Genomic DNA, 27,160 nt, shown 5'->3' on the forward strand with positions numbered 1-27,160 from the left:
TCGACCTTATCTCGCCAAATATATCGCTATCACCAATTCCATCGACGCCAAATAACCTCGTAGTTGATACAGTGTCGTTAAATAACCAAGTAAAAATAATGGGTATTTATATCCAAAATTAAATGAAAATGCCTCAAAAATGTCCGAAAAAAACAAAGATGCTCTTATGAGTTGAATCAGGGAAAAAATGCAAAAAAAAAATGCCCTAACAAATATGTCTTAAAACACTCAGTTTATCACATAACATATAAATACTAAAGCAGCAATGCTTCTGGCTTACTAGAAAAAAGATGCAATTTCATCAAAATCCTAGCCCTACTTATAACAAATGTTCAAAATGTTCTCCACACACATGCATTCGTCGGATCACGGACTCCTTGGCAGCACATAGCCATCTAGGATAAAATGGGTGCATCAGCAGACTTGTATCGATAACATCATTCAATTATCTAATAAAATGAATATTATTATCGGTTACAAACTTGAGTTATGTTGTTGGATTGTACCTTGAAACGCGTTGAACGTAATTTTTCATTGTTATGAATTGTCTGAACTGATTAAAGTTGCAACACATGCTAACAAACTGACAATATCTAACAGATGGTTCATTATGTTCTTTCATTAATAACTAAAAAACTAAGTATTTTCGGACATATGTTTATATGAATTTTTTTTCTTGTTTTGGTGTGAGGAATATGCCTCCATGTTTGTCAAAGTATTTCTGAAACACCCTTTATATGTCGAAATGAAACAAATGAAAATAATTTACCTATTCATGTCTGGAGTACGTATTTTTCATAGATTTATTTCCCTAAAGTGGGTCCAGGCAGAATTGCTTTGTGGTGTCACACGATCCGCGGTTCGAAAGAGCGCTGACGAATGGCACACATTTGTGACGTAATATACTTCTTTGCTATACGGTAGTAGAATTCATATTCTCGAGTGCATTTTACTTGAAAGCATCTAGTCGACAATTCCTTTTATATCAATATTTTCGCTCGCTATCGCTTTATGTTTAAGAATGAATTATTCATGTAAGTAATAGAGTCGCTTGAACGCATCTGATGGTTGCTTATACTGCCTGCTCATGGTTTTACAGTGCAGTGAACAGTTCCGATCAGTGATAATTTATAGTGTCAATGAAATGTGTTCTGTAATCTCAGTGAAATGTGTTGTATAGTGTCAGTGAAATGCGTTCTAAAGTGTCGGTGAAATGTGTCATAGTACCAGTGCAGTGAGTGAGATGAGAGTAAAGTGAAGGATTATTATTCGTACCAATGTGAAACTTATGTAGGGCCTATACATATGTAGGTTGTAATGTAAAATTAGGTTCACTTATTAATTAGGTTATTTTATGTATTATTATTAATTGTAATTATTGCATATAATTGTATTGTGTATTCTTATTGTATTGTGTATTGTATAATTGTATTGTGTATTGTAATTTTATTATGTATTGTTTATATTGTGTATACCACTGCCACCGGGTGCTTGCCCACTTGCAGTGTAAATAAATACATACATACGTAAGTCCATTCTAACAATACTTTCGCTGAAATGGCATCACCAAATATACTAATGTTCATTCGTATATCTGGTCCAAACTATAAAAAAAAAAACGTTATTCTATCTATTTTGTGCCAGTGTGACATATTGAAGTGTGTTAGGAATAATAACCATCAGAAACTTGTGTCAGAAACTCTTGTGGAAAAATTCGTGAAACTTCTACTTAGTAATGTAGAGAAGTTCCACACAGAAAAGGTTTTCCGGTTTTCCTGTTCTTTCAAAAACAAAGAATATAATGGATTAACGAAGAGGAAGAACAAGCTATTAGAGTCACGAAACAAAGAAATATTTTAATCAAATATACTACAAACATAAAGCATAGGAACCTATATCCACAAGCGACTTCACTGGCCGTTAGGTGCTGCCATCTATCGACAATTCTTTTTTATTCATGTTACATATTGTAATCAACTGCAATATATATTGTTGCTGGACTAGTTAATAGTTTTATTAATTAGTGCTGTGTTAAAATGTCAGGGTGTATGTGTGCTGTTTATAATTGCTACAATTACAGCATTACAAACTGCTCCAAATCGTACTTTCGATTTACGAGGAATCATAAAACGCGAGTCAACAGAATTCTTTAGTAGGCCTAATTCATATTCATCTTCTTTCACTGTGGCTGTTCCTCGGCTTTGGAATTCCCTACCGAGTAATGTCAGGGACTGTCAGACATCAAACCAATTTAAGAATAGACTAACGAAATATTTTTCTAGCAATTCTTGTTAACAATAATAGCTGTATCAGGTTTCTCAATGTTTAATGGTTATATATATCACAGATAAACATCTAAATTATCTCATTATTATTATTATTATTATTATTATTATCATTATTATTATCATTATTATTATTATTATTATTACCATTATTATTATTATTATAACTATTTCTTACCAATGTTTATTATTGTCACCCTTATTACTTATCCAACTTTCATTATTTACTTTCATGTTGTTTTATGGTCTAGATATTAATGTAATAACTATGTAAGCAATTGTATTCAATTAGGATTAGAGTCTGGCTGGGCGGAAGAGAAGGCCTACTGGCCGTAGCTCTTCCAGATTAAATAAATAAATTATTATTATTATTATTATTATTATTATTATTATTATTATTATTATTATTATTATTATTAATTCCTTCGTCTTTGTGTTGATTGAATAACAAAAATTAGCTTTTTTTTTTATTTAGGCCTAATAAGGGAATAGAAGTTAAAATATATTGGAAATTTTAAGGTTTTACCAAATTAAGTTTTATCGTTGTCCACATGCCTTTACTAATTATTACGAGCATCAGATTACTACCAATTTTATCTTTGAGTTGTCAGCAATGCGTATTATATAAAGCGTTATTGTAAATTCATTCTTAATGTGAGAATTAATTTTGTTTCACTAAACAAAGAAAAAATAAGCAACAATTAATTACAGAAAACAATATGAAGCATGCAATATTTCTCATAATATGCAGCTTCGATGTAAAATAATGTTACATTAAATAGTATTCAACATTTCTTAAGTGCATCGTATATTATTCCACATTACTACCTCACGTTTTAAACAATAGTCCCATTCCCGCTATGTTAATATTTGTATTTGTGGACGTAATTCCATGTCGCTCCGCTAGATGTCAAGTCCATGATATTTCGCACTCACGTCAACGCTGCTAGCATACAGCTGCCCGGTATTATTATAGTAAGGTATTTGGTTTGACCATTGAATGAGCCAGCACATGAACTTCAAACTTGAGACAAATAATCATGTAAAGATTTTCAGCTCAAAAATGAAAACTGTTCATTGTTGATTAATGCTAGTGTTTTGTTTAATTTCATGGCCTACTCTACATGATTGTAGATACGTGATGGAACAGATCAGTCATATACTGTAAATGTGAGAAAGACAATGGACTGTTTTCGTGTTATAATAGACTGGGACATTGGCTGTGAATAATTCTCATTTTGAACATTTGTTGTAAAGTTTGATTAATCATAATGTTTTATTTAGTTTTATAGCCTAATCAACATGATTTGACATACTTATTTGTCTCAAATTTGATGTCCATGAAATAAACAGTTAAAAGACACGAAATGGGTGAGTGGGTAAAATTTCTACGCATTCATTCCTACGTGAAATTTAATGCGATTCGGAATATGTAAATCTTAAAAATAGGATATCGCTTGAAAAATTACATTTACTGTCACATCTGTATGCCTGAATAACTAACTTTTTCTCGAACACTGCTATCATATCGCATGGTTTATCTTTCTGTGTTAAAGTTTAAGGGGAGAGGATGGCAATTTTTTTTAACTTTTTTCCTATTTTGTGTAAAATATTATTTTTTTATGTAGAGAGCTCATAACTGTGGCAACTCAACCAAATAAAAATATTTTGAAAAAAATATATATTTGGGGGCCCAAATTTTAAAAAAATGTACCCAATGCAGGATTGTACTAAAACCGATATATCTAAATTGTTTTTAAAGATAGATTCAAACAGTTTTTTGCAATGTACTTGCCAAATCATGCTCTACAAACTGTCTGTAACAAAATGTTGATATAAACAATTAAAATTTAATAACAATTTTCTGAATTCCTTTCTTGCAAACAAACGGACGTATTTTTAAAATGAAATCAATTAACAAAATTCTGTTACAGAGAAAAGTTTCATAATAGCCTAAAGAATTTTTATTCTAAATTTCATGCATGTATCTTTAATAGTTCAGAAATTATATCCATTTTTGTCTGGCAATGTAGCAAAAAAAAAAAAATGAAGTTACTGGAAACCGATAAAAGCGGGCGTGTGATTTAAAAATCCATAGCGCAGGAAGTTTAAAAATGACGTCTCAGCATCCGATAAGGGCACAAATACCCACAAAATGTTATGCAATGCATTCCATACCAAAGTATATTTTAAAGAAAAAAAAATTTTTGAAAATTTAATTTACCGGAAACAACAATAAAAGTGGGCGAGTGATTTAAAAATCCATAACGCAGGAAGTTTAAAAATGGCGACTCAACATCCGATAAGGGAAAAAATACCCACAAAATGTTATGCTATACATTCCACATATATCACAGAGTATTTTAAAGATTTTTTTTTTTAATTTACTCATTTTTCACCAAAAAATACCATCCTCTTTCCTTAAGGCATTATGAGTAATATTCTATACTTAATGAACACTCTGTATAATTGTATTTTCATTTATTCATTAATTCATAGTGTTCTGCCCAAGGGCAGGCCTTTTACTGCAAACCCAGCATTTTCTAATTTACCTTATTTTCCGTCTTCCTCATATGCACCGCATATATTTTATATAGGAAAATTTAAAAAAATAATATAATAAATATAGAGCGTTCAGTCTGGATCCCGGTCAGGAACACGCGCATCAGACATGCTTGTATGGTCGGCGTAGACTGCATCATTATTGATCCGGACCTCCCTTGTATTCTTACTCACATAACTTTCAATAATGATAGCATGCACACAATTATAATATTTTAGTTCATAAAATGTACTAACCTGTGTTATAGGAGTTGTTAAAAGTCGTGTTCGCCTGCATTTCTAACGTGTTTTGATAGAACTGTTGTTCACAACCAAAAAAGTCTTAAAAATAGAATTGTGTACACAGGAATAACTCCCATACTATAGAGTATAGACTAACTTACAAGTAATATAAGAAGAAAAATATATTACAAGCATACAGAAAAGCATAGAACTTTTGCGTGTGAATAACAATTCCATTAGGAGGTAAACCCATGGCGATTCCTCGGTTTCATCTCGTAATCACCAATTGCACCGACTCTTGATAACTTGGTAGTTAATAAATCTTTGTCAAGGGGAGGCAGAGGTGAATATTTCAAAATCCACAAAATTTACCCGATTTGTTTGAAATTGATCATAGATACTAAGTTTGTTATTAGTAATGGACATACCAAGTTTCAACTTTCTAAGTACAATAGTTCTGTAAATATTAATAATTTTATAAAACTTTATATCGTTTGATATAAAATGCTCCATGCACCATATTGTAAGAAATTTTCAATATTTCTTTTTATTTATTTGTTCAGAGAAGGTATATAAATAATGATAAGTATTAGTTTGTTATGGGAATAATATAGTAATACAGGTATCGTTGTTTTAATTTCATACTTTTAAGGGCACAAAATCAAAAACTAACATCGGAATATCAAAATAAAGATGATAAAAATGGAAAAACCAAATTTTCATTTTTTCTTCAGTTTTGTTCCAAAATTTCACCTCTGCCTCCCCTTAAATAACTGATTAAAACATTTTCATAAATTTTAATGAGAATGTCTGAGAGCAAAAATGCAGCAGGTTGAAAGGGTAGTAAAAGTCATACATCAGCCTTCAGAACTTCTAAGAAGGCACACAAAATAATCAGACAACCTTTGCATGAACATGAACTGTGGGTTGTATTCGACTGTAATCATGATACAGATATTATTTCAATGACATCGTATCAACTACGTGAGTTTTCATCCATAAAAAATTGTCCTCATCACTGGTGAAGAGTGGTCTATTAGATAGTGGTCGTGGCCTATTTCAAAGAAAAACTTCCAAAGCGAGTAAATCAGCTCACGACTTCAAATAATTTATCGACTTTCGATTAGCGGAATATTTTGCTAATTTCTTGGTGAACACGGCAGTTTTGGAAGAGGTTAATAGGCTTTTTCTTCTCTGTCATTCCATGAACCCTTGTCTCCAGCACAGTTGTAGTGGTACTTTACAACTTTCCGCCCACTCTGTATTATAAATAAATATCACCGCTTTTCTTTGGACCACTGAATTCGCTCCCGGTCTTTGTAACATCATTTCTGATACAGGGTGTATACAAATTGGTGTCAAACATTTTGGGGACGTATTCCTAAGAATGAAACATTGAAAAACTTTTATTATCATAAACATGCTCCTGAAAATGCCTATTATTATCATAAACATGGTCCTGAAAATGCCTATTTTCAGAGTTACTCTACTTCATTGCTAACAAACTCGTAGTACAAGTCATATTATTAAGGAATTTTCCACCGGCGTAGCTCAGTCGGCTGCGGCGTTTGCCTGCCGACCCGGGGTTGCGCTCGGTCGCGGGTTCGATTCCTGTTTATGCTGATTATCTGGTTAGGCTTTTTTCGAGGTTTTCTCCAACCGTAAGGCTAATGTCAGGTAATCTATGGCAAATCCTCAACCTCATCTTACCAAATACCATCTCGCTATCAACAAGCTCATCGAGCTAAATAACCGAGTAGTTGATACAGCGCCGTTAAATGATCAACTAAAAATTAAGCAACTTATTACAAAAATTGCTCAAATGTCCTCAGAGCGCAGAGACAAAGCATCGTCTGAATCTGCGTTTCATGCTTTGATATACTCTATTGAAAACACATGGAGTGTTTCGTGTTTGTTCAAATCCATTTAGAATGCGTTCTTTCAGAACGTCAACGTTAAGGTGCATAAACAATGGATTTGAAATTTCCCTAGAGTAAAAATTACATCAACATTAGGTGCATAAACTATAGATGTGAAATTTCCATAGAGATAAAAATCCATTGTATTTCAATCTGGCGATCGGGCAGGCCATTCAATGGATCCCTCTCGACCAATCCATCTTTGAGGAAAACGGCGATTCAGATGCCAACGAAGTCTCAGATTAAAGTGAGATGAAGCGCCATCATGCAGGCACTATATTTCGCGAATAACGTTCAGAGATACATCGTCCATTAAATATTGCAATTCGTTTCTGAAAAATCGCCGACACCTTTCACTTCACTCACTGAATACATTCTTGTTATTATGTAAACAACCAAAGAAACAAAATGCAATCAAACAAAGGAAAACAAATTTCATGGCCTGTTCTAAAGAAAAAGTTACAATATGAAAGAAATTTTGAGTTGACTATTCTTCTGGATGCAATGTAAGGGCAAACTCCTTATAACCCTAAAGTTAAGCATTTTCAGGACTATGTATGAAAGTTTGTTCAGTGTTTTTCGTTATAGAAGTACGTCCCCAAAATATTTTACACTAATCTGCATATACCCTGTATATTTTCATTACTTTATTTTAGGGAAGTAACTTAATGTTTTTCTATTAGGAATATACGAAAGATAGTTCGGTCTTTGAAGTAGCACACGACCGCTTTGAATGGTAACAATTGGTTCTAGAAGACCGACGTGCGGAGGGACGCTGTGTCACGCACTATTTCGTTGTCGGTGTTGATAATAACAGGCCTTGTTGTATCAGCTTGATAAGAGTCTCAGAAGTTTGACGTGAGGAGAGACGCGGTCACAGTCCTCAATATTTCTCATCGTCCACTACGATGTCGGCCGACGTTGGCGTCGTGACGGCCGCGTGAAGACTACGATAGGTGTCGCGACGCTGTCGAAAAGACGCGTCGAACTTGTCCAACTCGCTGAGGTCTCTCGTGAGCGACGTCGTGGTGCCACCCATCCTGAATCGAAGCTGGAACTCCCGCTTGAACTTCTCCTACAACGAGAAGCCAACACTTTCGTTAAATTCCGGTCACACAGGGTGATACCAAAATCTGCGTACATTCCGAAGCAAAAGTGAAATAATGGCTGCAACTTTTATGTCAATTATTTTTTAATGTGAAATATTTATACTCCAATGTCAAAAGAATGAAATGTTACGAAAATTTAAACATCTGACGTCTGTTGCTTAGCAACTGAATTACGTCACAGTATTCTGACGTCACTTGCCTGCAAACGGATCAGATTCTTACATTGCTATGGTGTTTAAAACTATAGTCGCGACGCTGTCATTCCCGGAGTGACTCCTCTTTGCTTACGTCTTAGGAAGTGAAGGCTCTATAAAGCCTAGGTAGGTAATATCGTTCGCCATTTGTGTTCTTTCGTTGCCGAGCTACCATACGAGGAATCTATTTGCCACACCGTTAAACATTATCATGTTGTAGCTCCTATAATAATAAATCAAACGCACTGTAATTCAGCAAATAATTAAGCGGTAAATAATGTCTTCGTGTGCTTTCTGCGAACGCCAACGAAAGAGCCAAAATGGCGGGCGATTATATTAAGTATTTATCGAGCCTTAAGAAATGAATAATGACGTCTTCATCAGCGAATCACAAGACGCACACGTTTAAATGTAGCCGACCTGCAACGCGATTGGCTGCCGGAAATTAAAGCGACGGGACTATAGAATGATTAACTTACTTTCTTACATGAATTATATTTACTTATTTCTCTTATCATACTCGTAGATCTTTATTAACGGGTGTCCAACAATCCAATTCAGGTTAAACACAATAATTCCACTGTAAATGTTTGTACAAAAATATGATACTTATATATTCAACAAAGAAGTAGAAGAAAATAATCATTAATGATACAATTCCTTAACTTTATTAAATTTATTTCATCTCAGTCAAATTCATAATCCTTATTTATAATTAAAAACCAATTCGTTAAAAATCTAAATATCACAGAAACATCCAACCGAGAACATATGAGTTTCACCCAACTACAGGGATTTTTTCTCGTCGCACACAAATTTTGTGACTATCTATCCACTCAAAACACTGAATCATAGAGTAAGTTTGCCGTTATGGTCCTAGCTGTAACATAATCCGATATTCCAGCTTTGTACAAACTTGATTTTATGAAGGCACGATTGAAGAAATCTCGCGGTGCCAATAATTGGAATGTGTAGCCCATGGTCTTGAAGCAGCTTCATCTATTCATTTGTTTAGATTTAATTTAGGCATTGCATTGCAAAAGAACTTCTTTCTATTTCACTGTAAATATTCACTTTGACTGATCTCAAATTAATAAGTGTTATAATTTTTGTGTACCGAGACTTTTGTACCACACTGTATTAAGTCAGTCCTTTACCTGACTTCGGGTCACTGCTGTCTGAAGAATTGTCATTATTCCTGTTACTCATATTTTATATTTTTCCCCCTGTTCATTTGTCAATAGAGTCTATAGTTTTAGAGATACCTTCATTCACTCTCAAATGAAAACTGATCTACAGACTCATCGTTTGATTCTTTCTCTCCGTTGATAGACCTAAATAAAACCGCCCAATGAGTTTAATTCAGATTTTGATCGACTATATCATCGGATAACTATTTGCAAATGAAGCACGAATGTAGCGGATATGAAACAGCTGATACTATAACAAAGGACACAATGGACCTGGTATAGCAATAACCACTGTCTCCTGAATCGTATCCTATAGCTGCGTAAGCATGCATAGGATGTAATCCAGCGGGCAGTGGCTATAACATGGCGGACGCAAAACAGTTGACACTATAATAGGTATGGCGGACATGAAACAGCTGATGTGATTAGTTTACACGGCGACACAAAACGGATACGTTAACACTCTGAACACAAGATAGCTAGCTGATACTTTAAAATCATGAAATAAGTAGTTCTTTCACACAATTCTCATGAAATATAATTTTCTTTTGAATTAATTCTTAATACTACCATTAGTAGGGGCTACAGCACTTTCTTTTATCGTCATCTTTAACTGATTTAATAATTATTTAACTTGATCTCACTTGTTTCATCTCTCCCAGAAGCAAGCTTTACTACCAGGAGTAAACTTTTCATCATCATCATCATCATCATCATCATCATCATCATCATCATCATCATCATCATCATCATCATCCGTCACGAATAAGGCCTGTGTAGACCTGTTTCGGCCCCATCTAGCAGTCTTCTAAAAGATCTCCCTAACCGTCGATGTCCTCGGGATTGATATTGTATCATAATTTTGGGGATTCTTGAATTGTCCATTCGTTTTACATGATGTAGCCAATTTAGTTTGTATCTGTTTATTTTTCCTTCTACTGACTCTACTTCTAATTGTTCCAATATTTCTTCGTTCCTTTTTCGATCTAAAAGAGTATAAAGCAAAGTAAGAGAAAACGTTTATGGAGACTTTGTTCGGAGTCCGAGGATAAATCTTGCAATACATAACGTAAAAATTTCAACAGAAGTATCTAAAATGATACTTATCCGGTGTGGCTTACTGGATAAAGCATCAGCACGTAGAGCTGAAAACTCGGGTTCAAATCCCGGCGCCGGAGAGAATTTTTCTCCGTTCCATTACTATTTCATCGTATGATGACGCAGAATATCTGCATGGAAATATCATATGTACTTCGGTACATTAAAATAATATATATGATATGCGTAAATCACTTCGTGATTTAAGACGGCGCTTATTCCGTCGGATCCCGGCCAACTAGTCACTCATAACGAGTGCACCTCAGCACAAGTGTGGACTTCGGTCCTACGTTCATAGACATCTATGACGTAGTGCAGAGGGCGGCCACTAGAGGGAACCCAAGAGTTGGAACTTAATCTGAGACAATTCTGTCCGACGCCGGGGTTTTTTATTTTTTATTTTAGTAGGTTATTTTACGACGCTTTATCAACAGCTTAGGTTATTTAGCGTCTGAATGAGATGAAGGTGATAATGCCGGTGAAGTGAGTCCAGGGTCCAACACCGAAAATTACCCAGCATTTGCTCATATTGAGTTGAGGGAAAACCCTGGAAAAAACCTCAACCAGGTAACTTGCCCCAACCGGGAATCGAACCCGGGCCACCTGGTTTCGCGGCTAGACGCGCTAACCGTTACTCCACAGGTGTGGACTACGCCTGGGTGGTATCCGGTGTGGCTTAGTCTATAAAGCATCAGCACGTAGAGCTGAAAACCCGGGTTCAAATCCCGGCGCCGGAGAGAATTTTTCTCCGTTCCATTACTCTTTCATCGAAAATGATACTGCTATGGCGGAATTCAAATCCAAGATAAATTTACAAAAATACAAATTAGCCTAAACTTGTTTCTTGTATAAACTTAAAAATTATAGACCGGCAAATTTTAATTCGTACGATATAATATACTTACTCTATGACAAATGTAAGACACCGTAAGAGACCTTTTATTTTTAAGTTATTTTCCTCTACTAAGACATCTTCAACCGAAAAAAGGTGAAGTGTTTAGTAGTACTCACGTTGTAGATGCCGTAGATGAAAGGGTTGTAGCAACTGTTGCTCATGGCCAGCCAATCACAGCAGAACCAGATGATGTTGATGTAGCGGTACCTGCAACAAACAGAGAGCGTCTTTGCGGACAGATAAATACATTCAAGTGGCACGACGCATCTTGAGTTCTAACACGATGTAATTGAATTATTGAGAAACATCAAAGCATCTGTCCACGGACACCATTTTCTATCTCATTACAGAAGGCCGTGAAATAATTAAGGTTTCGCTATTTGGTTTTTCTGCGCTTCTAAAAACTACCGCTAGATTCTCTTTTATGATTTCTTATTGCCGTGATTTATTAATGTGTCATGTAGAACTGCAATAATAGCCATTTTTAACGATCTCTGTGGTGTAGGGATGAGCATGCTGGTCTCTTACGCAGAGCCAGGGTTCGATCGCATGTCGGGAATTTTCTGGTTGAGGTTTTTCAGGGTTTTCCCTCAACCGTAAGGCAAATGGCAGGAAATTCGGGCCACAACATCCCTGAATATCACAGGCTGCATTCATCACCAAAATCATATTCATAACAAATTAGTAATACGTTATAGTCGCCATCTAGTTCACAACAATAGAACCAGTCTCAACAATAGTACACAGACCTTCGGATTTCACCCAAAAGATTAACTCGCGATATGAACAGAGATGTTAAAGCGAGTATAAATAACAGCAATATTGTTTTATGCCATTGTTGCCCAACATGTGACAGATGAATTAACTTCAAACAAATGAAATAACAATTCTTTGAGTTTCTCCTTCTTTTAATACCAGTCTCATTTCATAATTCTGCATTTTGTTAGCAATGATTAATTAAAATGTGGGAGGTTTGAAAGGGACACGGTGTATAAGTGCACTATACTTTCTATACCTTACGCCATCTTCAGTGTTTGCTTTCTCTTATTTCACATTTTCCGACATTTATTATCCTTTCGACGGACAAAAAGTAAACTTAAAATTGGGCAAAAGACTTCATTGAGATACCAAATTGAAGCTTAAAGATGTGGCTATATTGTAAACTGAAATTATTTTTTCAATCGATTATAAATATTTTATCTAAAAAATATACAAATATACATATATTTTTTTCATTGCTTATATAATGTGGCATATCTTTTGAATGGTTTCAAGATAAATAAATAATTTTAGTTTGTAACATTCTCCACATGTTTGGCGAAAGAAGTTTTACCCTAGTTCAGTTTCCAATAGAGTTAGGTTGGTCCAAAATTTTATTAATTTTTTCAAAAAAGTATTTCTCTTTGGGTTCCCAAATTCGATTTTCATGTTTGAATTATACAAATTCCTTAGATTACTCCCAAGAATCATGTCACCACAGTTTGAAAGACATTAAGGGGACACTCAACTTAAAAATTGCAGAAAAAGTGTCATAGAAATGAAAAATTAAATTTCTACACTAATTTACGTGACAGAATTAAATCAATACGCAGAATTCTTCCCCTATTCATTGAGAAGTCACAGTCAAATCACAAAGCCAAAAAATAAAAAATGATAATTAAAAGTGATATTTCAATTAATGATTGATTAAAATTGAAATATTTTTTTATTTTGAAAAGTATTGGATCTAATGAGCTGAGATTTTGCATGTTACTTTCCATGTGTATATTAAACTTTTTCTCCAAATTTGAAAAAGATTAGTCAAATAAGAAAAAAGTTCCAAAATATAGTTGAGTGTGCAAAATCTCAGCTCATTAGATCCAATACTTTTCAAAATAAAAAATATTTCAATTTTTAATCAATCATTAATTGAAATATCACTTTTAATTATCATTTTTTATTTTTTTGGCTTTGTGATTTGACTGTTACTTCTCAATGAATAGGGGACGAATTCTGCGTATTGATTTAGTTCTGTCACGTAAATTAGTTTAGAAATTTAATTTTTCATTTCTATGACACTTTTTCTGCAATTTTTAAGCTGAGTGTCCCCTTAAGGAAGAAATGTGGATTTTTATCCTAAGAGTCGATGTAGGCGTACACCTTAAGGAGAAAGCATGCACCCGATTTATTTATATAATTTAAACGGGACGCTGGACATTCATAGCATACTTCTTTCAGCAATAAATTCCAATAAATGATTTAATAATTACTACACTATAGAGTAATACAATACAAAGTGGACTTAGGAGTAACTGAATAAAGTAAATTTAAATTGTATATAAAATATTGGTACGGCTGATTTGACTTACCTATAGGCTAATTATAATTGAGGGTTAGCTAAAATAAGGGCGTATACGCGTATGTGCCCTCATGATGGACGTCACTGCAAAATAATGTTTTGAAGCTCCTTGATCTTTCCTCGAAGTTTCATTTCTGTTCCTCAAATATTATTATTGGTAAGGCGGTTGGAAATTTGTAATCCAAGGTATTACTAGCCGTCGCATATATCTACTCTTCTCGGAAAAGGCTTGAGCAGTTGTTTATGCAGCGTGACGTAGGTAATTCTTTTCTAAACTGGCCACCAGTGACGGTATATCGGACAGATAGCACGTACCACGAGAGAAAGGTACACTTTTTTTTTTTGTATTCGTTTTCTTCCCCACTTTGCACTGATGTCCTCACCACAATATGAGCTCCATCAGAATCCAATAATGGGCGAATAGCACGAACTGAAGAAGCAATGAGTGATGAAGACTGAACAACGGTTTTACTTCAAGAAGAGAAACAGTTTGGAAATACACCTTTGTTTAACATGTAAAGAGATGGATTATTTTATCATTTCAAACAGATTTGCTGCTTTAACAAGTTCCGACGTAGTTGAAGTTAATTGCGTGTGGGAAAATATCCGAGATAATATCACACAATCTCAAGGGAAAAAATGGAACTCTCTACATCATAATCCACAGTTAATTCCCGATTTGCCACGAAAATCGTCTGTAGCTGCATTTAGATTGGCAACAGGCCATGATTGTTTGGCCAAACACTTACATAGAATTGGAATATATCAATCCCCTAACTGCCCATTGTGCAACTCAAACCAAGAAATGGACTCGGAACACCTGAAAATCTGTGCTTCAGTGGCTGACCATGATAATATCTTTGAAAAATATTGGAGTACAGGAGGTCAAATGACTTTATTGTCAAACGATTGGCATTATAAAACAATAACAACAACATATCAAAATTGCAGCTGAGCAGAGCAGAGGTAATTATGAAACTAAGAAAAAGAAACCGTGGTTTGATTAAGATTGTTGCATGGTAGTAGAAAGAAGGAAACAGGCAAAATTGAAATTCTTACAGGATCCAGTTGAGGTGAATAGAGATAATTATTTCAATGAAAGACGGGAAACAAGTCGTACACTTAGGAATGAAAAGAGAGAATACTTGAGAAAAAACTGAATGAGATAGAAACAAATAGCAAGAATAAAAACATAAGAGACATACAGGGTGTTTCCGAGGTGGTGTTACAAACTTTGAGGGATGATGGCGAAGGGCACATGTATAAATTTGAGATAAGGAACTCTGGTCAGGAAATGACCGAGTCGAAAGTTACAAACAAAAACACAGACGTGGACAAATTATTAGACTAAAACGTTTTTCTTGGAAACATAATGTAATTCGACATATTAACTATCAGTATAATTCACAGAGTCTCTATTGTTGCAAATATGATTGTTTACATTTTCTAGTATATTTTTCCAATGGTTACGTATATTTTTTCTGGCCAGTGTTGGTACTACTGGTGTTTTAATTATATACTGCGGAAGATATTTAACAGTCTGTTCTCCCATGGCCTGCAAGAAGACCGGATATGAGCGAAATTGAAAATCTGTTATCTATACTGAAGAAGAAAGTGAACAAAAACAGGCTTACAAAAAAAAACATGGTTTCATTTAAGCACCGTCCAATATCTGGCTAAATAATGCTGATATTCAAAGAAAGTATCAAACTTTAGTTTGCAGCATCCCTGACAAAATCGACGTGTTAATAAAGAATAAGGGAATGTTCACAAAATATTAGTAACTTCGAGACTCAATTTTCTGTTCATTATTTCTGCGCAAAATACTTTTCTTGTTTATTATTTCTGCCGATAATTACAGCTTTGTTGCACTTATAATTAATGTAGTCTAATAATTTGTCCGCGTCTGTAGTTGTGTGGAAATGAAATAATTTTATTCCTCTGTACACTTTATTTATGTGTATTTATCTGTACATCTTACACATACTGTATTCATCTGACGTTGTTTACGTTGTCTACTTACAGTATTCCATTCAGTGCGCTGTCTGAGGGGTGGGGACAGGAAACTACATTAAAGCAATGCAGATAGCGTAATGTGTAACGGACATGGTCGGTCCTGATATGCACGTCTGTAGGCAGTTGTGTATGTGTACAAGTTGCAGTGTCCAGTCGATCAGTCCTAGTGAAATGGAGGACTACACGAGAGCGGAATATGCAGACCTGATTTCTGATGACGGATGAGTCAAAGGGAACAGTAGACAAGCTCACAGATTGTATCGGTACAAGTACCCACGTCGGAGACATTCGGCCATACCATTTTTCCACGACTGTTCCAAAGTTTAAGGGAAGGAGGACAAGTGGTGCCAAATTACAATTCCATTTCCACACAACTATTTTTGTTTATAATTTTCGACTCAGTCATTTCCGAACCAGGGTTCCTTATCTCAAATTGATACATGTGCCCTTCGCCATCATCCCTGAAAGTTTGTAACACCAGTCCGGAAACACCCTGTATATTTACCTCACAACTGTTCTTTAGATGTCTCGTACCCGGTGTCACCATCAACGCATTCTTTGCAGTACACGTCTCCATAAATAGCCTAATTCTAATTTACACCAACTATGTACCTCCTTATTACAATGTCCAGCCTCCCATTCAATACTTATCCTACATTTCATTTACTATTCTCAATTTTTTCACTAATCATAATATTAGTCCTTTCTCAGTGTCATCTCTAATATTATATACTACTTTTAACCCCCTTTTTTCCCTAACTAATATTCACTAAAACCTCAATTTCATTTTTTCGTATACATTATCATAATTTTATTATTTACCGTATTTTTTCCATTGACCTTTTCTATCTTTCTCTTATATTCATTTAATGTTCCAAAGTTCAAATGTTTTTAGCTGTCACTTATTCAGTTCTCTTAACACTTTTTTAATATTATTATTTACTCTTCCTCTTTGCACTCACTTTTATTTTCTCACTAGTCCACTTACCCCAATTCCTTTCTCACTATTCTCACTGACTTCAAATACTTTTACTCTTTCTCTACACATTTGATTATTCACTTCCTCTCTCCCTTATACTTTTTTATGTTTTTACAGTTCCACTTCAGTTACACTTACCGACTACATCCCCACATTTTTAATCGTGTCTAATACCTCTGAAATATTAATATCCAAATCCCACATTTTTATTCGCATCGATTATCTCTGAAATTTTAATATCCAATAATTTTAATCGCATCTAATTTCTCTGAAATGTTAATATCCAAATCCAAGATTTTTATTCGCATCTAATACCTCTGAAATTTTAATATCCAAATCCCAAATTTTTAATCGCATCTAATACTTCTGAAATTTTAATATCCAAATCCCACATTTTAATTGCATCTAATACTTCTGAAATATTAATATCCAAATCCCAAATTTTTTATCGCGTCTAATTTCTCTGAAATTTTAATATCCAAATCCCACATTTTTATTCGCATCGATTACCTCTGAAATTAAAATATCCAATAATTTTAATCGCATCTAATATCTCTGAAATGTTAATATCCAAATCCCACATTTTTATTCGCATCTAATACCTCTGAAATTTTAATATCCAAATCCCAAATTTTTAATCGCATCTAATACTTCTGAAATTTTAATATCCAAATCCCACATTTTAATTGCATCTAATACTTCTGAAATTTTAATATTCAAATCTCACATTTTTAATCGTGTCTAATATCTCTGAAATTTTAATATGCAAATCCCACATTTTTAATCGCATCTAATACCTCTGAAATTTTAATATCCAAATCCCACATTTTTAATCGCATCTAATACCTCTGAAATTTTAATATCCAAATCCCACATTTTTAATCGCATCTAATACTTCTGAAATTTTAATATCCAAATCCCACATTTTTATTCGCATCTAATATCTCTGAAATTTTAATATCCAAATCCCACATTTTTAATCGCATCTAATACCTCTGAAATTTTAATATCCAAATCCCACATTTTTAATCGCATCTAATACCTCTGAAATTTTAATATCCAAATCCCACATTTTTATTCGCATCTAATACCTCTGAAATTTTAATATCTAAATCCCACATTTTTAATCGCATCTAATATTTCTGAAATTTTAATATCCCAATCCCACATTTTTATTCGCATCTAATATCTCTGAAATTTTAATATCCAAATCCCACATTTTTAATCACATCTAATATCTCTGAAATTTTAATACCCAAATCCCACATTTTTAATCGCATCTAATACCTCTGAAATTTTAATATCCAAATCCCACATTTTTAATCGCATCTAATATCTCTGAAATTTTAATATCCAATTCCCACATTTTTAATCGTGTCTAATACCTCTGAAATATTAATATCCAAATCCCACATTTTTATTCGCATCGATTATCTCTGAAATTTTAATATCCAATAATTTTAATCGCATCTAATTTCTCTGAAATGTTAATATCCAAATCCAAGATTTTTATTCGCATCTAATACCTCTGAAATTTTAATATCCAAATCCCAAATTTTTAATCGCATCTAATACTTCTGAAATTTTAATATCCAAATCCCACATTTTAATTGCATCTAATACTTCTGAAATATTAATATCCAAATCCCAAATTTTTTATCGCGTCTAATTTCTCTGAAATTTTAATATCCAAATCCCACATTTTTATTCGCATCGATTACCTCTGAAATTAAAATATCCAATAATTTTAATCGCATCTAATATCTCTGAAATGTTAATATCCAAATCCCACATTTTTATTCGCATCTAATACCTCTGAAATTTTAATATCCAAATCCCAAATTTTTAATCGCATCTAATACTTCTGAAATTTTAATATCCAAATCCCACATTTTAATTGCATCTAATACTTCTGAAATTTTAATATTCAAATCTCACATTTTTAATCGTGTCTAACACCTCTGAAATTTTAATATCTAAATCCCACATTTTTATTCGCATCCAACACCTCTGAAATGTTAATATCCAAATCCCACATTTTTAATCGCATCTAATACCTCTGAAATGTTAATATCCAAATCCCACATTTTTATTCGTGTCTAATACCTCTGAAATGTTAATATCCAAATCCCACATTTTTAATCGCATCTAATATCTCTGAAATTTTAATATGCAAATCCCACATTTTTAATCGCATCTAATACCTCTGAAATTTTAATATCCAAATCCCACATTTTTAATCGCATCTAATACCTCTGAAATTTTAATATCCAAATCCCACATTTTTAATCGCATCTAATACTTCTGAAATTTTAATATCCAAATCCCACATTTTTATTCGCATCTAATATCTCTGAAATTTTAATATCCAAATCCCACATTTTTAATCGCATCTAATACCTCTGAAATTTTAATATCCAAATCCCACATTTTTAATCGCATCTAATACCTCTGAAATTTTAATATCCAAATCCCACATTTTTATTCGCATCTAATACCTCTGAAATTTTAATATCTAAATCCCACATTTTTAATCGCATCTAATATTTCTGAAATTTTAATATCCCAATCCCACATTTTTATTCGCATCTAATATCTCTGAAATTTTAATATCCAAATCCCACATTTTTAATCACATCTAATATCTCTGAAATTTTAATACCCAAATCCCACATTTTTAATCGCATCTAATACCTCTGAAATTTTAATATCCAAATCCCACATTTTTAATCGCATCTAATATCTCTGAAATTTTAATATCCAATTCCCACATTTTTAATCACATCTAATACCTCTGAAATTTTAATATCCAATTCCCACATTATTATTCGTATCTATTACCTCTGAAATTTTAATACCCAAATTTTTAGTTTCTTCTAATACCTCTGAAATTTTAATATTCAAATCCCACATTTTTAATCGCATCAAATACCTCTGAAATTTTAATATCCAAATCCCACATTTTTAATCGCATCTAATACCTCTGAAATTTTAATATCCAAATCCCACATTTTTAATCGCATCTAATACCTCTGAAATTTTAATATCCAAATCCCACATTTTTAATCGCATCTAATACCTCTGAAATTTTAATATCCAAATCCCACATTTTTAATCGCATCTAATACCTCTGAAATTTTAATATCCTAATCCCACATTTTTAATCGCATCTAATACCTCTGAAATTTTAATATCCAAATCCCACATTTTTATTCGCATCTAATACCTCAGAAATTTTAATATCCAAATCCCACATTTTTAATCGTGTCTAATACCTCTGAAATTTTAATATCCAAATCCCACATTTTTAATCGCATCTATTACCTCTGAAATTTTAATATCCAATAATTTTAATCGCATCTAATATATCTGAAATGTTAATATCCAAATCCCACATTTTAATTCGCATCTAATACCTCTGAAATTTTAATATCCAAATCCCACATTTTTAATCGCATCTAATACTTCTGAAATTTTAATATCCAAATCCCACATTTTTAATCGCATCTAATACTTCTGAAATTTTAATATCCAAATCCCACATTTTTAATCTCATCTAATACCTCTGAAATTTTAATATCCAAATCCCACATTTTTATTCGCATCTAATACTTTTGAAATTTTATTATCCAAATCCCAAATTTTTAATCGCATCTAATACCTCTGAAATTTTAATATCCAAATCCCACATTTTAATTGCATCTAATACTTCTGAAATTTTAATATTCAAATCTCACATTTTTAATCGTGTCTAACACCTCTGAAATTATAATATCTAAATCCCACATTTTTATTCGCATCTAATACCTCTGAAATGTTAATATCCAAATCCCACATTTTAATTGTGTCTAATACGTCTGAAATTTTAATATCCAAATCCCACATTTTTTAATTGCATCTAATATCTCTGAAATTTTAATATCCATATCCCACATTTTTAATCGCATTTAATACCTCTGAAATTTTAATATCCAAATCCCACATTTTTAATCGCATCTATTACCTCTGAAATTTTAATATCCAATAATTTTAATCGCATCTAATATATCTGAAATGTTAATATCCAAATCCCACATTTTAATTCGCATCTAATACCTCTGAAATTTTAATATCCAATTCCCACATTTTTAATCGCATCTAATACCTCTGAAATTTTAATATTCAAGTCCCACATTTTTAATCGCATCTAATACCTCTGAAATTTTAATATCCAAATCCCACATTTTAATTGCATCTAATACCTCTGAAATTTTAATATTCAAATCTCACATTTTTAATCGTGTCCAATACCTCTGAAATTTTAATGTCCAAATCCCACATTTTTAATCGCATCTAATACCTCTGAAATTTTAATATCCAATTCCCACATTATTATTCGCATCTATTACCTCTGAAATTTTAATACCCAAATTTTTAGTCGCTTCTAATACCTCTGAAATTTTAATATTCAAATCCCACATTTTTAATCGCATCTAATACCTCTGAAATTTTAATATCCAAATCCCACATTTTTAATCGCATCTAATACCTCTGAAATTTTAATATCCAAATCCCACATTTTTAATCGCATCTAATACCTCTGAAATTTTAATATCCAAATCCCACATTTTTAATCGCATCTAATACCTCTGAAATTTTAATATCCAAATCCCACATTTTTAATCGTATCTAATACCTCTGAAATTTTAATATCCAAATCCCACATTTTTAATCGCATCTAATACCTCTGAAATTTTAATATCCAAATCCCACATTTTTATTCGCATCTAATACCTCAGAAATTTTAATATCCAAATCCCACATTTTTAATCGTGTCTAATACCTCTGAAATTTTAATATCCAATTCCCACATTTTTAATTGCATCTAATACCTCTGAAATTTTAATATCCAAATCCCACATTTTTATTCGCATCTAATACCTCTGAAATTTTAATATCCAAATCTTTAGCTGTCGCCGGTTCTGACCTTTCTTTACTGTTCATCTCAGTCTTATTTCTGTCTCTTTCTTTTATCTATTTATTTCTTCTTTTCGTTCAATTTCAGTATCTCTAACTCTTACTGATTCTAAAAATGTGTTATGTATACTCTTAACGAAAACATTGCGTTGTTATTCATTAACACCCTGTGTAGTAATTTTACTGCAATCGTGCTCTGCTTTGCTCTTGGTAATCGGATATTTTATTTACTTATAATAAGATGCGTCCCTGCAAATTTATTTGTGGTAGCCTAAATATGTTACCTAACGCAGGAATTCACAATAATGTATACATGAATTATAATGAAGCAGAAGGCGATTTAACGGTGTGGTGTTGAACTACGCTGCTGTCCCCTTGTATACGATTATAGCACTATTCATGGCCTTCTGCAGAGATATCTGGATCAAATTCACAAACTTTGAGCTGTAGTTTGGGAGGTCAAGGCAAACATTTTGTGTCTGACAACTTGGAGGGTTGGCGACGCGTCATTTACTCAGCTGTGCGACGAACAATTTGTCAGTATGGGAAACTAATTATACTGGGTATTGAGGTTGCCTATGTACTAGGCGCTGGTACTGTTTGAATAATTCCCACTGACGACGGCTAGCGCTGCATTCAGTTATCAGTCAGTTGTCAAATTTGTGTCCTGTGTAACTGGTTTGTTTCATTTAAATTCCATGCTGTCCATTCGTGAGCTGTTGATGAGTTACGCATCCATTAGGGTGTCCAGATCATTTTTACCAACATATCGGACATTTACAACAAGTTTAAGGAAATACCAACCAACATACCCCCAGCCACTGCACTGTCGTAGCTCAAGCGGGCCACAACTGTGGAGTAACTGTTAGCATGCGTGACTGTGAACGAGCGGACCTGGGTTCAAATCCTGATTGGGACAAGTTACGTGGTGGAGGTTTTTTTCGTTTTTTTTTCTCAACCCATTAAGAGCAAATGCTGGGTAACTTTCGGCGCTGGACGCTGGACTCATTTCGCCGGCATTATCACTTTCATCTCACTCAGACGCTAGATAACTATAACTTAGCAGTTGATAAAGCGTCGTAAAATAAGCAATTAAGAAAAAAAGCTCAGGCAGTCAACAGAGAGACTCATCACAGAGTCCACACATGTGGAGTAACGGATAGCGCTTCTGGCCGCGAAACCAGGTGGCCCGGGTTCGATTCCCGGTCGGGGCAAGTTACCTGGTTGAGGTTTTTTCCGGGGTTTTCCCTCAACCCAATATGAGCAAATGCTGGGTAACTTTCGGTGCTGGACCCCGGACTCATTTCACCGGCATTATCACCTTCATCTCATTCAGACGCTAAATAACCTAAGCTGTTGATAAAGCGTCGTAAAATAACCTACTAAAATAAAAAAAAAAGCATCACAGATATTGCCAGAGACAGAAACAATCCAAGAAGCACCTAGGATTTACCTAACATGTGCGTTGTTTAAAAAGGAATGGAGGGCATTTCAAAGAGCTGTTCGAATTTAACAGACATTTATTAAAATGTTAATATTCTCCATGCCACTTTCTTACAGTTCTTCAGACGATTTGATCTTCGGATAGTGAGATAGCAAAAAAGCGTTTGCCTTTACTTTCCAGCTACCATTCAAATTTTTGTATATTGAATTCTAATACACACTGTATAATATTAAAGACAGAAACAAAAGAAAATTTTGCTAGATGGTTTAAAATTACGGAAGGTAATATTAGTGTTTACCCGTTTATCTCTGGGAAGATGTCCTGCAGCACATTGTAGGTCTGCAAGGGCAGCCAGCAAAGGGCAAAAAGGGCCACCACTATCACTAGCATCTTGATCACCTGCAATACAACAGAGAAATATGTCTTTTTTCGATATATGAAATTAATGCCACAAGAAATAGACAGGATGAACTGTTAATTTCAGAGGTTTACTCTTTGAGATATTTCAAACAAAAAAGTTTAATACAATTTTGCTAGTTTTTGCTTCCTTTTCGAGATAAAAATTGTTTTATGTAAAACATTTCAAAGCGTGTTTTGGGAAAACCGTTAATTTTATTCTCAATAAGCTCAGTCAATTTAATACTATGATAATAAATTATTTAGTTTTATCCTTTGAATAGGCAGAAATCTGATACGAATAAATGTAACTTTTCGTCCTGCAAAGAAATTTTACAATGTTCGTCCTGCAAAGAAATTTTACAATGTTACATTTGTTCCGATCAAATTTATGCATATTTAAAGGACAAAACTAAAAGCCAACCGAAGACCATTTGTTCAGAGTCCAAAGAAATCATTTCGTAAATGTGCTCGACAATTTGGACCTCTCGAAAACAACAGTTCATAGAGCTTTAAAGAAACGTCTTCATCTGATTCCTCATAAACTTCAATTGTAACATGTACTTTATCCATATGATTATCATAAAAGGTATGATTTTGCTGTGAATATTCTTATTGAAATTCACAACGATGAACAGTTTTTAGGTCGTATAATGTTCAGCGATGAGACTATTTTCCACGTTTCAAAACACATCGTAAACAAGTCACAGATTTTAATTTTACCAGCCATAAAACACATTGCACTTTTCTTTGGACATCTGTATTATGTAATAAATTCTAACAATGAAAATTATTGCATTTGTTGGATTGTTATCGTTTTTTGTTTCCTTCAGTGCCTCAAACGTACAGACGAAAAATTTTGGGAGTATTATTTTCGTCTGGCATCAATATTACATTTCTAACTGTGTTCATTCAAAAAATAAAATCCTCTGAAACACACCATGATTTTTGGGACACACTGTATATTGGGAATTTTTAAAAGTAAATACGCTTATATCGAATGGTCACTATACCTAAATAATTTAAATAAAATACGTATTTACATCAAACTCGACGTAACGAAGCTCCCACTGTCAATTTCTTGTTCCTTCTATTGTATATCAATATAAAGCGACTAAATTGTAATACAATATAAACATGTGGTACCCCTAGGAAGGTAAATCACTCGTGAAAATGAACTAAATCCGTTTCGCTCCCTTCTCTCTCTCTCTCTCTCTCTCTCTCTCTCTTTCCCATTTCAATGAATTTACGAGCACAATCGCGTGTTATCGCAGCTCTGTGCAGCAATTTACGCAAACTCGGGACGAACAGATACCGTGAAACAAGTAGCTACTACTGAAATAGACTCGGAAAGAAATTAAAACGACTCTGGTAATTCGCTGCTGTTCTACAGAGAGTGCAAAAAGTATTAGTATATTGTTGCTGTTTTTATGATCTTACATTACGTCGAAATATACCGGTCAGAAGTTTCACAGAAGTAATTAAATATAACAAGTGACATGACATGTTTTGTTGTTGAAATCTATTGCGATATTACACCGGAAAAAAATACTTTAACTCAAAAATCCGTAGCAAACACCTTAACATAAGCAATTCAACAAAAATTGACCCGAGATTTTAGGAAAACCAAATAACGGCATGAATCGTCTAAACTCGAATTAAGTAATAAAATAAAATATGCGAATAATAATAATAATAATAATAATAATAATAATAATAATAATAATAATAATAATAATTTATTTAACCTGGCAGAGTGTTGATAAAGCGTCGTAAAATAACCTACTAAAATAAAATAATAATAATAATAATAATAATAATAATAATAATAATAATAATGATTCATTTAACCTGGTAGAGTGTTGATAAAGCGTCGTAAAATAACCTACTAAAATAAAATAATAATAATAATAATAATAATGATAATAATAATAATAATAATAATAATAATTTATTTAACCTGTCAGAGTGTTGATAAAGCGTCGTAAAATTACCTACTAAAATATAATAATAATAATAATAATAATTTATTTATTTTATTTATTTATTTATTTATTTATTTAGAATATTAACGTGCAAAAACAACAGCACAAGGCCAATTACAGTTTTGCACGATACAAAACAGAACAAAACAACAAATGATGATGAGAATGAATGATAGAAAATGGCAATGAGATGAAATACAAACAATATAATGGTCTACATAATCAATGATCAAATAATAATTATAAAATTATAAAATTAGTACAATGAGATAATTGAAATAATGGAATAGTCTACATTAATCAATTGACCAAATGCAAGAAATAAAATGGACAAATAATTATTAAATAAGATCAGTGAGTTAAAAACTCAAAGATATACTACACATTAAATGGATCCAAGTTGAATCCATGCAAATTAGCATATTTAATGCATCTGCAGATCGGAGACAGAGATTTAGGATTCTTATTATAAAACAATTTATGAAATCTTAAACCATTAGCAGGAATACGAAGACTGATATTGCTTATGAAAGATTCACAATCAATATCACCCTTAATGACTTTGCAAAAAAATAAATAATCAAGATCCTGACGTCTGGTGAACAAACAACCGCAATTGAAATAATTGCATTTAATCTCATAGTTATAATCGGAATTTGGTAAAAATCTATAAGAACACAAGGAAATAAATTTTCTTTGAATATTCTCCAATTTAGCCGAGTCAGTGGAAGTAATGGAGTTCCATACAACAGATGCATATTCAAGCTTGGATCTAACCAACGTATAGTATAAAATTAATAAACACATAGGAGTGGAAAAAGAATAAGTTATAGACCTAATTATACCAAGCATTCTTAACGAATGGGTATAAATATATTGCACATGATCATGGAAATATAATTTTGAATCAAGTAGGACACCAAGATCTCTAATACAATCTGTCCTAGTAATTACGACATTACTGAGAGAATAGTTAAATTTTAGGGAGATAGTTTTCCGTGAAAAGGAAATAACAGAAGTTTTGGATTGATTAATTTTCATTCCATTTTCAACAGACCATTGTGAAATTGAATTAATGTCATTTTGAAGAATTTGAAAATCAACCAAACTATTAATTTTGCGAAAGATTTTGAGATCATCCGCAAATAAAAGGCAGCTAGAACTTATTCTTTTTCTTATATCATTTATAAATAATAAAAATAAGAGAGGTCCCAATGTAGACCCTTGAGGAACACCGCATAAACTATTAAATGGAACCGAGAGAGAATTACCTAGTCGAACACAAGACTGTCTATCTGTTAAATAATTTTCAAACCAATTAACGTAGTTAGTGGAGAGACCAAAATTACTTAATTTATTTAATAAAATTTTGTGAGGAACAACATCAAATGCTTTGCTAAAATCAAAATAAATTGAGTCAATTTGACCTTGATTTTCAACTATAGGCATTATGAGATTAAGATAGGAAACTAAATTAGTAGTTGTAGATTTCCCTCTTGTAAATCCATGTTGATCTTATTTTTGACATACAATGAAATGTGTTTGTGAATAATTTTTTCAAAAATTTTAGAA

At 32.9% G+C, this 27,160-nt stretch overlaps 1 protein-coding gene across 2 annotated transcripts in view; it reads right to left on the reverse strand.

The window, feature by feature from the left end:
• Positions 1-5,999: 5,999 nt before the first annotated feature.
• LOC138702933 (tachykinin-like peptides receptor 99D) overlaps positions 6,000-27,160 on the reverse strand; it is a 94,462-nt gene continuing 73,301 nt past the window's right edge. Inside the window, exons 5-7 of one of the 2 annotated variants that reach the window (XM_069830341.1) lie at positions 23,506-23,606; positions 11,591-11,681; positions 6,000-8,063 (exon numbers count right to left, since the gene is read on the reverse strand). In XM_069830341.1, coding sequence (XP_069686442.1) covers positions 7,872-8,063; positions 11,591-11,681; positions 23,506-23,606 — 384 coding nt within the window. In that variant the 3' untranslated portion in view covers positions 6,000-7,871. Of the gene's footprint in view, positions 8,064-11,590; positions 11,702-23,505; positions 23,607-27,160 lie in introns of both variants that reach the window. The other variant, XM_069830342.1, reaches the window with a different exon arrangement.

The sequence above is a fragment of the Periplaneta americana genome, chromosome 7 (assembly GCF_040183065.1).
Source record: "Periplaneta americana isolate PAMFEO1 chromosome 7, P.americana_PAMFEO1_priV1, whole genome shotgun sequence".
NCBI lineage: Eukaryota > Metazoa > Arthropoda > Insecta > Blattodea > Blattidae > Periplaneta > Periplaneta americana.